The sequence below is a fragment of the Chelmon rostratus genome, chromosome 22 (assembly GCF_017976325.1).
Source record: "Chelmon rostratus isolate fCheRos1 chromosome 22, fCheRos1.pri, whole genome shotgun sequence".
NCBI classification, from domain to species: domain Eukaryota; kingdom Metazoa; phylum Chordata; class Actinopteri; order Chaetodontiformes; family Chaetodontidae; genus Chelmon; species Chelmon rostratus.
The window spans coordinates 20,162,707-20,178,191 of record NC_055679.1 but is presented as its reverse complement, the minus strand read 5'-3'; the positions used below and the strand labels follow the sequence as shown (position 1 = coordinate 20,178,191).

General features: G+C 42.9%; 1 protein-coding gene across 1 annotated transcript; it reads right to left on the bottom strand.

Annotated features, from left to right (window-relative positions):
- Positions 1-2,609: 2,609 nt before the first annotated feature.
- On the bottom strand, positions 2,610-14,866 carry tbk1 (TANK-binding kinase 1). Its single transcript, XM_041963810.1, has 21 exons — positions 14,832-14,866; positions 12,995-13,101; positions 12,279-12,419; positions 11,810-11,939; positions 11,473-11,654; positions 10,557-10,717; positions 10,365-10,475; positions 9,484-9,663; positions 9,050-9,246; positions 8,884-8,942; positions 8,617-8,708; positions 8,118-8,219; positions 7,958-8,036; positions 7,483-7,604; positions 7,317-7,393; positions 6,791-6,830; positions 6,370-6,471; positions 6,132-6,228; positions 5,541-5,641; positions 5,136-5,207; positions 2,610-4,651 (listed from the first exon to the last, which is right to left on the bottom strand). Exons 2-21 carry the CDS (start codon positions 13,079-13,081, stop codon positions 4,612-4,614), a joined length of 2,172 nt encoding a protein of 723 aa, XP_041819744.1. The 5' UTR covers positions 13,082-13,101; positions 14,832-14,866; the 3' UTR covers positions 2,610-4,611.
- Positions 14,867-15,485: the final 619 nt, after the last annotated feature.

Genomic DNA, 15,485 nt, shown 5'->3' with positions numbered 1-15,485 from the left:
TGTCTGTCTGTCTCTCGGTCCACCCGTCTGTCTGTCTCTCTGTCTGTCTGTCTCTCAGTCCACCTGTCTGTCTCTCAGTCCACCTGTCTCTCTGTCTCTCGGTCCACCCGTCTGTCTCTCGGTCCACCTGTCTGTCTGTCAGAATCGATGACGATGATCATTAAATAAAAACTGATAAAAGATTAAATTCACACGTTTTGACTTCAGAGAAATGTTCTTTTGAACGTTGTTCTGAGTTGGATGTTAAACATCAGCGACATGCTAACCGTCGCTATGTTAACATGCTGCTAATATAACAGTATATAGAAGACGTTTCTGTTAGCTCACAACTAGCATCATGCCAACTTGCTAGTAGGCTAAACATCAACGCGCTGCGTAGTAACTTTTAGCGTGTTGTGGCGCCACCCTGAGGACAAACTGAACATTTCACCTGACTAGTGTTAAAGTCATCTTTTTATTTGAATCAGGTGTAGTGATCATTGCAGCCTCTTGGTGGCGCTGCGGTGGCTTTTTTATTCTAAGTAGCGACTTCTCTTTAAATAAAATGTGTAATTACTGTAATCATCAGTTTATTCTGGTTCATCAGAGAGTAAAAACTCAACAGGTCACCTCAGGACTGAAAACCTTCATCATCCTCATCATCACAGGTGAGTCTTTGTACTTTAAGATGATTCTGTGCTGCTGAACCCATCAGCTGCATTAATGAATGCATATCGATTAATTAGAGTTCTTACAGCGAGCTATTCCCTGCACGCCACGACGAGCTCTCTGCTGCCGCCGCCTGCAACATGTCTGCTCTATAAAAGGAAATGAAGCCGTCCATCTGCAATTATTGGTCTGATGCTGACGGGGGTTGCTGTCGCAGCACGTCGCCATGGCAGCCACAGCAACGAGGAGACAGTGATTTTCCAACAGGCCGGTCGCTACGGGCAACCAACAATGGTGCTGATGGGAGGGGGAGGAGACAACAAACAGTGCCAGAGAGGAAGGATTCTGTTTTTTAACGTCCAGTAAGAAAGATTTTATTTTTCCCACTAACTGACTCTGAGTCAGTGTCAGTGACTCAGCTTCATCAGCTTCATCTTGACTCAGATTGGCTCCTCAGTACAACCGTATATACATTAAAGTATGGAAGCTCATTGCTGCCAAGAGAAAAAACATAAAATAAAAAACAGAAAGAATAAAACTAAAACTGCTCCTGGTGTAAATCATGAGGTATTAAGATGAAAACTGGATGCAGTAAATCAGAATTAACTCAGTAACTTAACAAAGTCAAAATTAGCTTCGCTTTTACTTAGTTAAAATTAAAAGGTAAGTCAAAAGGTCAACAAACTAAACTAATTTTGAATTAATATTCATAAATGTAAATAAGTAAATCTTTGATTTGAAGATTCTGGCTTTTGTCTTTCTTTTGACTTTATAATCTCTTAATTTTCATTTACCATCATCGTAATTTTTAACATTTAATATGTATTAACCATTGTTTTCTTACAACTTCCACATAAATATAATCAACTGAGCTACGGTGAGAAGAAAACAATCTCATCATTTTGATTTAGTAATTCAATCATCAGGACTGGAATCATTATCGACTTTTCGCTCGTTGTTTTATTCCCTGGAGGAAACCGGCTTCACATCTTCAGTGTATAAAATGTTCATCATAAAGAGAATAAAAAGGGACAATCTGCAAACTGGAAGAAAACAATGTTTTGTTGAATATGTGTGTGAACTCGTGTTTTCTTTATTTCAGATGTTTCCTCGAGCTCACAACGAACGATCCGACTGCAGCTTCACCTCCGACTCTGAGACGGTTTCACAGGACGTTCATTCAACAGTTCATGTGACGGCGGGAAAAGACGGAACCTGCAGACCAAACCGACGGCTTTCAGTCCGACCACACGAAGGTAAGATCCTTTATTTGAACTCTGTAAGGAAGATCATTAATGTCAAGAAAAGAAAACACAAACAACAAAACTATGAGAGTCAAATGTAGGTTCACCTTTACTCACCATGACTGCGTCACATAAATGACTGAAGTCAACATTTTTGCTTACATCAACATTATGAATTCATACTTTTCACTTAGTATCTCAAAATGTGGACTTTGTTTGACTCGTGTCATAATTTGGATTTAATAATCTCTTAGTTCTGAATTACTAACTCATAATTGTAATTTACCAATTGAATATTTTGGTCTCTATTGACGTGGTAAATCTCCTGAGTTCACCTTCATAAGAATTTTGACTGAGTATTTATTTGTTCAGTAAACGGGATGTTGAAGAACTCCTGATTGAACCAAAGTGGATTAACAAACAGCTGCTCGTCAATCAAAAAATGAGCTCAGAGATGATGTTTGAACTACGGAAGCTCACGTCTGCCAAGAGCAACAAAACTAAATAACAAGAATAAAAATACTCTTCGGAAAACAAACCGAACCACAAAGTTATAAAATCCTGACGTTTAAAGTCAACTATCAGCTAGTATTTTTTTATTCAGTATCTAATGATCTTTTTTCTTACAGTCAGAATTTGTATTCATTGATCTGCTCCTGTTGAACTATCATGTTTTTAATGAATCACTGATTTCAGATGAAACTGAACATTCAGACACGTCTTTGATGTTTCTTTATTTACAGTTTTTTTCAAACAGTCATTGAACATTTTAAATGCTGATTATTGACAAAGCAGAACATGAACATCTTCTAAAGAGTAAAAGACGAAGATGAGCTGATATGAATGTGAAGAGGTATTTCTGTATGTTACAACAGACCAGCGGCTTATTGACAGCGGAGAATATATGACAATACATTTATGCAAATAGAGGGAAAAAAATAGTGATTACTGATCAGCCTTTAAGTACAATAAATAAACATCAAATGTAATCAGCATTAACCGCAAAGGTAAAGGGTTTTTAAGGGCTTAAAACCCCTTAAAATTAACAAAATAATTTAATTCAGAATATGTCAGTTAAGGATATTTTTCCCCGTCAGGCGCCTTTCAATCCATGCAGAAAACAACATAATTTATTACAATCCAATCATTATGGCATAATAATCCCTTAAAGTAGCCTTAATTAGTCCTTAAATTACCATGAAAACAAATACATTTGAACTAAATCAAGACGTCTGATCGAGGAGATCCCGTCAATCCTCCTTTCGTTAAAATCACACTAATTAAGTAATGATGTAGATTTTCATTTACACATTAATTTGAAATATTTGAGAAACTATCCATTAACGATGATCTGAAGTTGTTATGAAAGAGCTCCGAAACATCTTCAGAAACAAACTAATCTTTCTAATTTAAGGGATCGTTTTTATTTAGTATTCAGACATTTAACGACTTTTATCAACACGACAGACTGAAATATTTGACTGTATATTTAGTTTAGAAGGGAAATTTGGTTTTCTTCCAACATTTAAGTGACGGATAAAAGAATGGTTTACTTTGAATTAAGGCATTTTAAACAGATTATCTCCACTGTTTAAGGGTTTTTAAATTGACCAAATAACATCAGAGCATCCTTTCATTTACACCTAAGTTCATTATTTATGGTGAATTTGAAAAGGTTTTAACCCCTTAAAAGCAATTTAAACTGTGAATTTAATCCATGAAAAACATCTTAAACCCATTAATTTATCCATTAATTAAACCTCAGTCTGAGGTAACGTGCAGGGTTTTAGCAGGCTCACCTCAGGTGATTGTGAATCATTAAACTTGATCCAGGTGAGGGCGTCTGCTGTTTTCAGGGTAACTGAAGGATTCATTAAAGTCTTTTCCTCACAGCTCTGAGTTCCTTCACTCATCAAGTAAAAATATCTTAAAACGTCTAAAGGTGCAACGTGTCAGAATGGGCCCCCTGTCAAATTCAAACCAACAGGGGGCAGCAAATCACCAGAGTAACCGCTAACTGTAGCTGCTGTTAGCTAGTTAGCTGAGTTAGCCGTGCAGCGGGCTCGATGAGGGACACGAGGAGAGTTTTACTGTTGCGACAGTGAAAGACGTCAGTTTGAATGAAGTTTGTTTACGATGAGTTAATTTGGTGACTAAACTCGTCTTAGTTCACTTCAGTTCAGACTAAAAAAAGCTTGTAAAACATAAACTGAAATTCGTCTCCCAGCCGAAACTACAGAGGGCTGAACTGTCCGACTGTCACCTGTTCAGGTGAGAGACAGGACGGGCTGCAGCTAGCTGGTTAGCATGCTAACCTCAGTAGTTTGAAATGATGTCAGAACTGCTAGTTCTTCACATTCTGTTGATAATGCTCATTTTTGAATGTTTGAAAGTAAAATTTTGACATATTGCACCTTTAAAACCGAGCTGAGCTGCTTCTACTGCAGAGAGTGGCAACGTGTTTCTGAACTGATCTGAACCGATCTGAACCGATCTGATCTGATCTGAACCGATTTGATCTGAATCGATCTGATCTGATCTGAACCGATCTGAACCGAACAGATCTGATCTGAACCGATCTGATCTGATCTGAACCGATCTGATCTGATCTGACCTGAATGAGGAACCGTTCATACAAAAAGCTTCGGCTTCCAGTCTCACATTATTTACAACATAAACACAGAATATTTACAGAAGAGCAGAAGCTTCTCAGCGAGTCTCAGCCTCTCAGACCTCCGTCCAGCGTCAGAGTCCCGAACCTGAAGGAGAAACGGTCACATGTTGACGTCTCCGGACACGACGAAGAAGCTTCAGGACACGTTTAGTTCTTTAGCTTAGCACAAAGACTGGAAACGGTGGAAAACTGCTAGCCGAGTTCCATCTGAAGACGGTCAAGTCGGCTGAGTTTAGCTGACAGAGTCAAACTGAGCTCACACATTTCAAATCTCAAAACTCCCCAAATCCAAACAGAAATCCATTAAAACTCCTGCAAAGCTACAACCGATTGTTTATCAATTAACTAATTTTGGTTGAGCTGCTCACATTTTCACAGGTAACCAAGGCAACGTTGACTTCAACTAAACACACAACGTTAAGGTTTAAGTTGCTTTAACGAATAAATTGACACTGAATAGATGCATTAAAGCACATAAACGTGTGTGACGTCTGGATGCAGGCTAGCAGTTTGCCCCTGCTTCCAGCCTCTATGCTAAGCTAGGCTAACGGCTAGGCTAGGCTCCTCACCTCTCTAAGAAGTGGTTGTTCTCTGCCAGCTCTTTGACGACTCCCTCCATCTCCTCCTTCAGCTTCTTCATCCTGAAAAACAACACAGAGTCACTCAGTAACACAGCGAGTACATCGGTACTGCAGTACCATCTGAGGTACTTGTACCTCACTGTAGTCTTTCTACTGCAATACTCTAACTTCACTGCGTCTATCTGACAGCTTCAGTTACTTCACTAACTCTTCCACACTAACGCTGTGCCTGCTGGGAGACTCGGCCATCCTGATACTGAGTTTGATCATTGATACTAAACGTCCATTCGATTGATTTTTGATTAGAACTGAATCATGACCGCCCTCGTAATCAATATGTTTGTAACAAGAATACAAATATGATAATGATGATGATGAAGAGTGAATGCTCACCCGAGTGTCATCTCCACCAGCGTGTTCTGACTCAGGTAAGCCTGAGACTTCATCCCACTGGACACCAGAGGAAGAACCTTCTGAGGCAGCTGTTCCTGCAGCTGGACACACACACGCACGCACGCACGCACGCACGCAATACACACACACACAGACACACACGCACGCGCACACACACACACAATATACACAATATACACACACACACACACATACACACATTTTTATCAGCTATTGGTGATGTCATCGTCAGGTCCTTCTCTCATTGGCTGTTTTATGTTCATGCTGTGTCTGACTGAACTTCTGCATGATGTCATTTCCTCACACACACCTGTCCACCAGGTAGCCTGGCTTTAGGTTGTCATGACAACACTGACCTGCCACCACAGAAATGAGTGGATGAAGCTAAACTTCTTCTGTCTGAAACTAAACTGGACGTTCAGAGTCGACACAGTCGTTGACCTCCTCCTGCAGAGACGAGCGCTCGGCTTCATCACAATAAAAGGAAGACAGGTTTCAGGCGGAGTCGAAACCGTGGCCTCTGGTCACCTGACCCTCACTGACGCGTGCGTCTGTGTGTGTGTGGTTTACCTTGATGGCTCGCTCCATCAGCACCGTCACCTCCTTCTCGATGCTGATCAGCTGACCGGACAGACCGAGCAGCTGCTTCCTCACGTGATGAACCTTCCTGAAAACACACACATGACCGCGCTTCAACACACCCGACCCAAACTGAAGACCGTCCGCCTGTCGCCAAGCAACAGAGAGGCGAGGCCCACTTCCTGTCTGTGCGCGGGAGAATGACGGAGGAAGATGATTTGTCGTTTACCTCATCCACTCTTCACTCTTGGAGATGAAGAGACGATATTTCATGGCACACTCCTCCGTGAACAAAGACCTCGCTTTACTGGCATGAAGGACCAGCTTCTGTCTGTCACACACACACACACACACACACACACACACACACACAGGTCAGGACCTCACACTGATGGAGTCCAGTCAGAAAGCAGCTGTGTATTACTGCCCTCTGCAGGCCCAGAGTTGAACTGCAGTCCACTCAGCTTTCTGATCGTTTGTTCAATTAATTAATATTTACACTGAAATCAACATAGGTCTGCTCTGGAAGACAGTGCAGTAATACACAGCAAAAGTACAGATACTGCAGTTTGTACACGTTAATATTTCGTCACAGTAGAAGTCAGACATACTTTCTGTGTCAGTGACGTCTGTTGATTCAGTGAACTTACTTGTCAAATTTATGGATCTGCTCCTCGTTGTACGGGAGACCTGAACAGAAGGAAAGATAAGACTTTATTGATCCTCAGTGAGAAATGACAATAAACAGATAATGAAAAGTATTATTACACATTTACTACAGTATGATTTCATCACTTTGGACTGTGACCTCTTCGCTTGACCAGAAGTTTGTCTTTATTTTTGGAAGTCTGAAAAAAAACGCATCGCTTTGAGAATCAGATTATTTTCTGGTTCATAAACTGAAAATTATTCCAGCACTCGTCACATTCCTGCAGCCAATCAGAGCCTGCGAGAGCCTCACTGGGAGGATTAGCAAACGTTAGCATGCTAACGTACTAAACTGAGATGGTGCACAGTGTGCCTGCTCAGCATCAGTGTGTTAGCATTCAGCTAGCATGACAGCAGGCTGGGGTTTGTTTATTAGCGTATATTATCCGAACACGATGCAGATCGGCTGCGTGAAGACGTGACTGCTGCCGTCTGATCGCAGCTCTCTGCCTTCGTGCGTGGACTCACGTCTCTCTGCTTTGTCCTTCTTGAACTGTTGGTAGATGGCTGTGATGGCGTCCAGCAGCACTTTGATTTTCTCCACACTGCAGAGAGAAGCTCGCCGTCACACGTCGACACGTCACACATGTAAGAAACGACACGTGAACACACACACACACACACACACACTTACTTCCTGTCCTCGGGGTGCGTCCCCACTTGCTGCGTCCAGCCGTCGGTCAGCAGGCCCCCCGAGAGGAATTTACTCTTGATGTCTTGTGTTGTTCGTTCAATGGGCTCCAAAGAGCCGGAGATCTGTGCAGCAGCATGAAGTATAAGTACACACTCATCAGTACCAGCAACACAACACACTGCAGCGCCACCTGTGTCTGGGAGGAGTTCAGGAGGTTTGAGACTGAATCTGTAAAGTCCAAACAGCACCAGATCATCTGGCCTGAGCACCTGTACCGATCAGTCCCAGACCAGGTTTCTCCTCTGACTGAATAAGGAATAAATAGTCCCAAAACTCCCGTCTGAGTCCAGCTTCAGTGCCCACCTCTAAACACCACAGCACCCCCATAAACATGCTAACAACCCCCCACAGTGACCACATGCTAACGCCGCGGCGAGCGGCCGGATGTCAGGACATTAATGAAGCGATGACTCACCCTGAGAACTTTCTTGTGCATGTCCGAGATCTCGTCATATTCTGACGACAACATGTTGGCCTGCATCAGCACCTCAAACCTGCACAACAGGAGGTCACGTGATTATCTGACAGGTGAAGGTAAAGGGCAGGTGAGTCGTGCTCATCGCTGCGTCACTCACAGCTGCTCGGTCCTCTCCAGGATCTGTGTGCAGTAGTTACACAGATGGAAAACCTCAGACTTCTTGTGCAGAATCTCGCTGTAGTCCTCCTTCATCAGCTCTCTGCAGGAATAAACAGATTCAGAACATTAGGTCTCATCAACACACACACAGGTGAACTCACCCCAAACAGGTGAGCCGTCCTGAAGAGGAACCAACACTCACTTTCATGTTCTTCTAGAATGTTCTTCTAGAGCATGAAAGTGGTGGTTCCTGCTTTTAGCTTTTACGATTCATGAAGTTTCTGACTGCTCGTTTACGTTTTCAGGATTTTATATTGAAACTGGATTAAAGTGTTCTGATCCACGTTGTGGTTCTAAGTGAGGACGGCAGCAAACAGGAAGCGGGTTTAATCTAAACCTGCAGCTCTTCAGCAGACCCGCATGTCTGTACATAATCTGCATGTTTGAGTCAGGAAGAATCACAAGAGGCACAAACACACAGTCTGACGTGAACTCACATTAAACCTCGAACACCTTTTCGCACCAGTTCCTGATAAACCAGCAGAGACTCTGAAGTTTTCCATAAATGTCCAACGTCACCTGCAAAAGTCTGAACAAGAACAGCAGCAGCAGCGTCAGCGAGTGCATTCACACAATCAACAGGTACACCTTCTACCTGAGGAACAAAGGTGTGTTTAAACTCTCCTTCCTCCTCTAACAGCTGTCTGAACCAGCTCACAGGTGAACCGGCAGAGGTTCATCAGGACTCCTGAGAGTCCGCTTACCTTTGCGTAGCTGGCGTCCAGGTCCAGGTCGTAGCGAGGCTGGACTTTAGGAGGACTGGCTGTGAAGACACACAAACACAAACGAACGTTAACTGAGCCTGTTCGTGAGAAAAACTTCCTGTTTGAAGAAAAGTGAAATGACAAAAGGAAACAGGAAATGGCGTACGGTCTTCAAAGATGAGTCCCACGGTGGCGACAGACTCGCGGCTCACGAGCATGATGGGGTTGTCTCTGGAGGTTTTGGGGAAGGTCTTGGCCTGGCGGTTGGGGTCCAGGACGAGGCGGCGGCCCTCGTACAGGAGCTCCTGGTTGTGCAGCGGGATGCTGGTCCTGCGGGACAGCAGCTCCTGGAACAGCGCCGCCCTGTGGTCATATCAGGTTACTTTGTAAAATGATTATTAAACTGTTGATCAGCATTCAGTTAAAACCTGTCGAAGATTTCAAGAATAAAGACGAGATATTTCTGGAATGACGTCGAGCTGATGGTCTGAGGTTTTATCAATAAACACTTTCAGGACAGTAAATGAAATGAGGCAGATCACATGATGTTTAAGTCACATGATCAGCCATGTTTTCTGTGGGCGTGACTTCCTGTCTTACGTGTTGTATTCGTGGATGTAGACGTGGTGCAGCGTGGCCTGCTGGAGGCTGAACACGTAGACGACGGTCCGGTGCAGGATGTCGTTGGTCTCGGCGAAGAACTGGTCGAAGCCCCAACATTTCTCCTGATCAGCCTCCAGGATGTTTGCGAGGACCGGAGTCAGGAGGCTCTGAAGACCCCTGAAACATGAGACCACAGGTGTGAAACCAGTTCCCAAAACGTGGTTCAATCAGGCTGAATGTTGAACAGTAACCTTTGACAGTTTTTAGCCACATTTGCAGCGCGGTTCAACATCTTCTGTGAGGAACTGTGGCTTCATGTTGCCTTCAGGGCGACGTGATGACCTCATGGATCCTCTGACTTTTCATTTGTATAAAACATCTGTTCATAAACTCCCATCAGCCTAAGCTAATCAGCTAATGTTAGCATGCTAATACACTGAACTAAGATGGTGAATATGGTAAATGTTAGCATCTTATTGCGAAAATATTAGCATGCTAACATTAGCAGAACAGCCTCACAGAGCTGCTAGCATGACTGTAGACTGTGAATATAATGAAGTTTATTCAAAGCAGACAGTTTTCAGAGTAAATAGACGTTTTTTGTGGTTGCTGTCAATACTGAATTATTTTCCCACAATGCAATGCAGAAAGGGAATGGAGGAGCTTCTCATAGCTGGAAAAACTTAAACAGAGGCTATTATCTTCTTTGAGAATCTGCTCATGGATTTTAACAATGTTTCCTCAAAACCGAATTCATTCATGCTCTGGATGAAACTACGAACTGGACTCTTTCATTTGAGCTAAGCTTGAGATAAACACACTGAACTCCCTAACTCTGAAGCTCCGATGCTAACACGTAGCACACGGGGTGGTCTCACTTCGACAGACTGCAGGAAACCGGCATCTCCGTGCTCCACTCGATCTTCCCGTTCTCACACTTCTGGTGGCCGGAGATCGTCCCGGACGGTTTCTCTGTGATGATTTTATACCTGAGACACACAAACAAGTGTCTTTAGCTTTAATGTTGTAATGCTGAATTCTCCTCCTTCAGCTTCATCTCTCACTCTTACATGACTTCTTTGTTCCGGCGCGGTCCTTCAAACGGCCTGAACGGGAGGCTGCCGGTGGCGGCGTGATAGAACGTGACCCCGATGCTCCACAGATCCACCGTGGCGCCGTATTTCTTCTGGTGGTCTTTTCTCAGCACGGCTCGCTCGTACATGTCGGGGTGCTGCACAGGAAACACATGAAGAAGAGCTCAACAGGAAGTGAAACATGTCGCCCTGGGCTCCAGGAAACTGTGACGGACATTTTTCACTGTTTTCACACATTTTAGAGACTGAAAGATTAAAATATCATTAACATGATAATTAGCACACTGTTACGATAACTAGCTCTGCTTGTGTGTGGTCAGTCTGGGTGTTGGATAGCAGATGCTATGCTATCGTTATGCTAACATTACCTACAATAACAATAACAATAATGTTATTTCTGTGCCCTTAACTTGTGCAGCAGGCAGGCGGCAGGAATCCCATCATTTAATTACGTCTTTTCAGTTAATGTTACTTTTTATGCTAACTTCATTTTCTCTATGCTAGTGTTACTTTTTGTAAGATAACATTACTTTTTTCAAGCTAATGTTACTTTTTTACTGCAACTTTACGTTTTTATGCTAATGCTACCTTTCAAAGCTAACCTTACTTTTTTATGCTAATGCTACTTTTTTTAAAGCTAATATTACTTATTGTTACATTTTTTAGCATTATAGTTTTTTATGCTAAAGTTATTTTTCTATGCTAACCTTACTTCAACGTTACTTCTTTATTGTAACTTTACTTTTTTATGCTAATGCTACTTTTTTGAGCTAACATTTATTGTAACCTTACTTTATTCTCTTCGTCACCAGGTGTTTCTCTGGTTTTTCCTCACCAGGTGTTCTGTTTCTCACCAGGTGTTCTGTTTCTCACCAGGTGTTCTGTTTCTCACCAGGTATTCCTCAGTGCCGTACAGAGACACAAACTGCTCGTCGTCCTCCAGCTCTCTCGCTGCTCCGAAGTCTGTGAGTTTGTAGACGGAGCGTCCGTCCTCTCCGATCACACGCATGATGTTTCCTGGTTTGATGTCCCGGTGAACAATACCGTACTCTCTCAAGTGGTTCATACCTGCCACTGAAGACACAGTAGCCAATCAGAACACGCTTCAGGTAAGTGAGTCTTTAAACGTTTCTCTGACAGTAATAGTTAATGAATGAAAACAGGATCAGTTAAAGTTTGTGGACTCATTTAGACCAGAAACCTGATCTGAAGTAAGAACTGCTCCTCACCCACATCGTGCAGGACTATGAGGAACTCGTCCTCAGGAAGTCCGTAAGCGTTGGATGACTCCTCTAAAACTGTGTAGAGACTTCCACAAGGACAGTACTCCATCACCAAGACCTTGTGACGGGTGTTAGACTGCGAGGAAGAGGAAGAGGAAGACGAGGTTAGAAACACGTTTAAACAGCAGGACGTCTCATCTGACAGGACTCACCTCCTCCTCATCATCATCATCAGTAACTGACCTCCTCCACCTCCTCCTCAGTTACTGACCTCCTCCTCAGTTACTGACCTCCTCCTCTCCTGCTCCTCAGTTACTGACCTCCTCCTCTCCTCCTCCTCAGTTACTGACCACCTCCTCTCCTCCTCCTCCTCAGTTACTGACCTCCTCAGTTACTGACCTCCTCCTTCTCCTCCTCCTCCTCCTCCTCAGTTACTGACCTCCTCCTCCTCTCCTCCTCCTCCTCAGTTACTGACCTCCTCCTCCACAGCGAACAGTTTGACGATGTTCTTGTGGTTCAGTTTCTTCAGAACCTCGAACTCTCTCATCTGGACGTCGAGCGGTCTGAGGAAGCTCAGGTTGTTGAACACTTTGACAGCGTAAAGGTCTCCGGTTTTCTACAGTTCAACACGAAACGTTTCAGTCAGACAAAAGTTACACTTTAAACTTCAGACTTCCGTGTTCCTCCGAGCCGAAATGTGGAACTTCTTCATGATTAAAAGGATCTAATGTTGATGTTCTACAACAGAAAGGTGGAAACTAAGGATTAAAACTGATCAGCCTCCCAAGCAGAACTGACCCGACAGACATCAGATCCCATATTCAAACAGAGGATCAGGATCAGACGGATCCTCACACAGGTCTAAAGTTCTGGAAAGTCCCCCTTCAGTGCACCTCGAGCCTGAAGGCTTTTTTAGATCGACTATGAACTCAAAGAGTGACGTCTGATCTGTGAGAGGAGATCTGAGATCTGAGCCTGAAGTCCTCCTGTGATGTTTCTGTTATCATCGAGTGTTTTATTCTATTCTAACTGATGTTCCTGGTTCTTTGTTGCATGTCAGACTGAGAAATATTCTGGACCAGGTAGGAGTGTCTGTTTTTGGTTTCTCCAGTCAACTGAATACCCTGAGCCCAGAGTGAACTGACTCACCTGAGCAGAGTGAGCTCAGGTGAGTCCGCTGCTGGTTCGTACCTTGTGTCTGCCGCGGTAAACGTTGGCCGTCGCTCCCTGACCCAGCAGGTCCGAGATGAGCCACAGGTAGTTGGTGGTGCTCTGCATCCTGACGGCTGCAAGTGATCCTGAAAACACAGACACACCTGAACAATGACTCAGCAACCGATCGACACAATCAATGAACTACAGCAGGGCCGGTGTCTGTAGCACCGAGGAGCAAGAGCTGATCAGATGTTCGTCTTGTTGATCTTCATCAGATAATTCCTGATTTAAACACATTTTATTCTTCGCTTCAGATTCTGTTTTACTTCAATTCTTCATTAAACTTTGACGATGAGTAAAAACCAAAACAAATATCGATAAAATCTATTAAAAATGTTTAAATGATTCACAGCTGAAGCAGCTCGCAACACGTCAGTGTAAACCAGGCATTTTAATCTGTCAATCATCTTTATAATTAACAGATTAATCAATCAGTCTATAAAATCAATCCAGAACCAAAGACGTACAGTTTACTGTGATATATAAACAGGAAGTCGGAGAAGCTGCGGACCAGAATTTGCGGGCAGTTAGCTGCTAATTAGCTTTCTGAAAGTTGACTTATTGATTATTTGACTTCAGTTGAGCTCGAACACTCAGAAAAGTGCTCATCGCTTCCCTGTTCATGACCCCACCCGGCTCTAATGCTGCTGCCTGGAAATCAAACGAACCTCACTGCCCATCATGTTCTAAACTCCACATCCAGAACTCTTCCTGCGTGTTTCATCAGACTTTAATGCGCTGTCCTGTTTGTTCAACATATACTGTGTTTTCTTTCTGTTATGTACGTACGTATTCTGGATCTATGGCTTATGTTCTTGTATCTTTGCAATTTATTGGAAGAAGACTATTCTTTCTTTTCTTTTATATTTCTAAATGGTTTCATAAAATAAAGAGAATAGAAATGAAATAAATTGTAATTTCATGCAATTACATAAATCAATAAAATAAAAATAAGTGAGATCAAATATGTGATTTTAACTGTCTTTTATATATTATGGTCTTTCTGTTATATTTATTTTATAGTACAGCATTAAGTTACATATCTTCATTTTTTAAATTTATAATATTTAGTCGATTTTTAATTATATTTGATTTTTTTGGTGTTATTTCTGAGTTTTGGGGATTATTTTGTAAACGTACACGTCAACGAGAAAAAAAACGATTCAGGGGTGCAAGTGAAAATAAAATAAATCAATTAATCCATAATAAGTAAAATACAAAACAATAAAATAGAAATCTTAGATTTTGCTGACGGCCCGTCGTTCTTACGTCACTACGTAAGCGTGACGTCGCGGTGTGCGGTGGGAAATTCCCTTTTCAGGCCTCAAACAACAAAAAGGTGCAGAGATGAAATCCACCGTGACGCGACAGTGATACAGCAAATTATTCAGATCAATGAAGCTCAGTGAAGCTGCTCCTGCTCCCGATCAGTCAGCCATCATTCCACCTCAACATGTCCACCTCCGCAGCTCCACAGACGAGCCCACCATGACACCAGTCAGCATTAGTTCAGAATGAGCAGAAACAGCAGAGCTAGCAGGTGAAATAACGCCCGTTAATTTCATGTCAGCCAGTGTGATCTCCTCTCTTTTATTTTCACTTTCTATCTGCGGACACGGACGCTGACTGACACAGAAATCGGAACTCAACACGATTTAAACCTGCGTCGTGCTAACAAGCTAACCGTTTAAACAGCGCCAGAATACTGACTGTTAGCTAACACGTCGAGCTACAAAACGGCGACAGTGAATTCATCAGCGCTGAGGTTTCTGTCGGATAAAAACGCTCGTTTTCATTTTGTTTATTTCCTCACCCTTCTTTCTGCGGCCGAGTCCTCTTCTTCCGCTGTTCCCTGGTCATGTGGTGGGAGCGGCCCAATCAGCGCACAGAGTGCATCAAAGGGGGCGTGTGGCAGACTTACCGTAGTACTCAGAGTAGCAGCAGATGAAAACTGCGCCCCTCTGCTTCTGACATGACTTTAAACATATCTCCCATTGCGTCGTTTTTTCTGGGTTGCTCCTCTCACACCTGCTACCTGTAGCCACACCATGTGTTAGTGGGACAACCGTTTGTTCGGCCATGAAAAGAGATAAATGTCTTAAATTTTGCTGCTCCGGGTTGTGATCGGTTATTACGGTAGCCACCCACGCATCTGAAATCTTTGAGGAAATCGAAACAGGCTGAAGAGGAACAGATCGATTTCCACAAGACTGGAAACAGCTGTGTTCACACCCCGACACGCATCTCAGGGTCATTTCAAAGAGTTCACATCAAGCTTTTATTTCCATTTTTAAAAAACGGAAAAAAAGATGATATGAGCGGATGACAACAGGATGTTTTCTTTGTTTCATGTATATTTCTCTTAAAATGTTGTTCTGACAGTCACGTTTTATAATTATAATTAATCTGTTTATTTTCTGTTTGGTTTATTTCCTGCATGTCGTTGCTCTAAATGTACAGATATAAA

What these genes read in the sequence shown, in the direction of transcription:
- tbk1 (XM_041963810.1), bottom strand. Translation starts at nt 13,081, where the DNA reads ATGCAGAGCACCACCAACTACCTGTGGCTCATCTCGGACCTGCTGGGT. An exon ending in GGGACTCATCTTTGAAGACC is followed by an intron (nt 8,943 to 9,049) that starts GTACGCCATTTC and finishes GTGTCTTCACAG; the next exon opens with CCAGTCCTCCTAAAGTCCAG. An exon ending in CAGATCCATAAATTTGACAA is followed by an intron (nt 6,472 to 6,790) that starts GTAAGTTCACTG and finishes TGTGTGTGACAG; the next exon opens with ACAGAAGCTGGTCCTTCATG.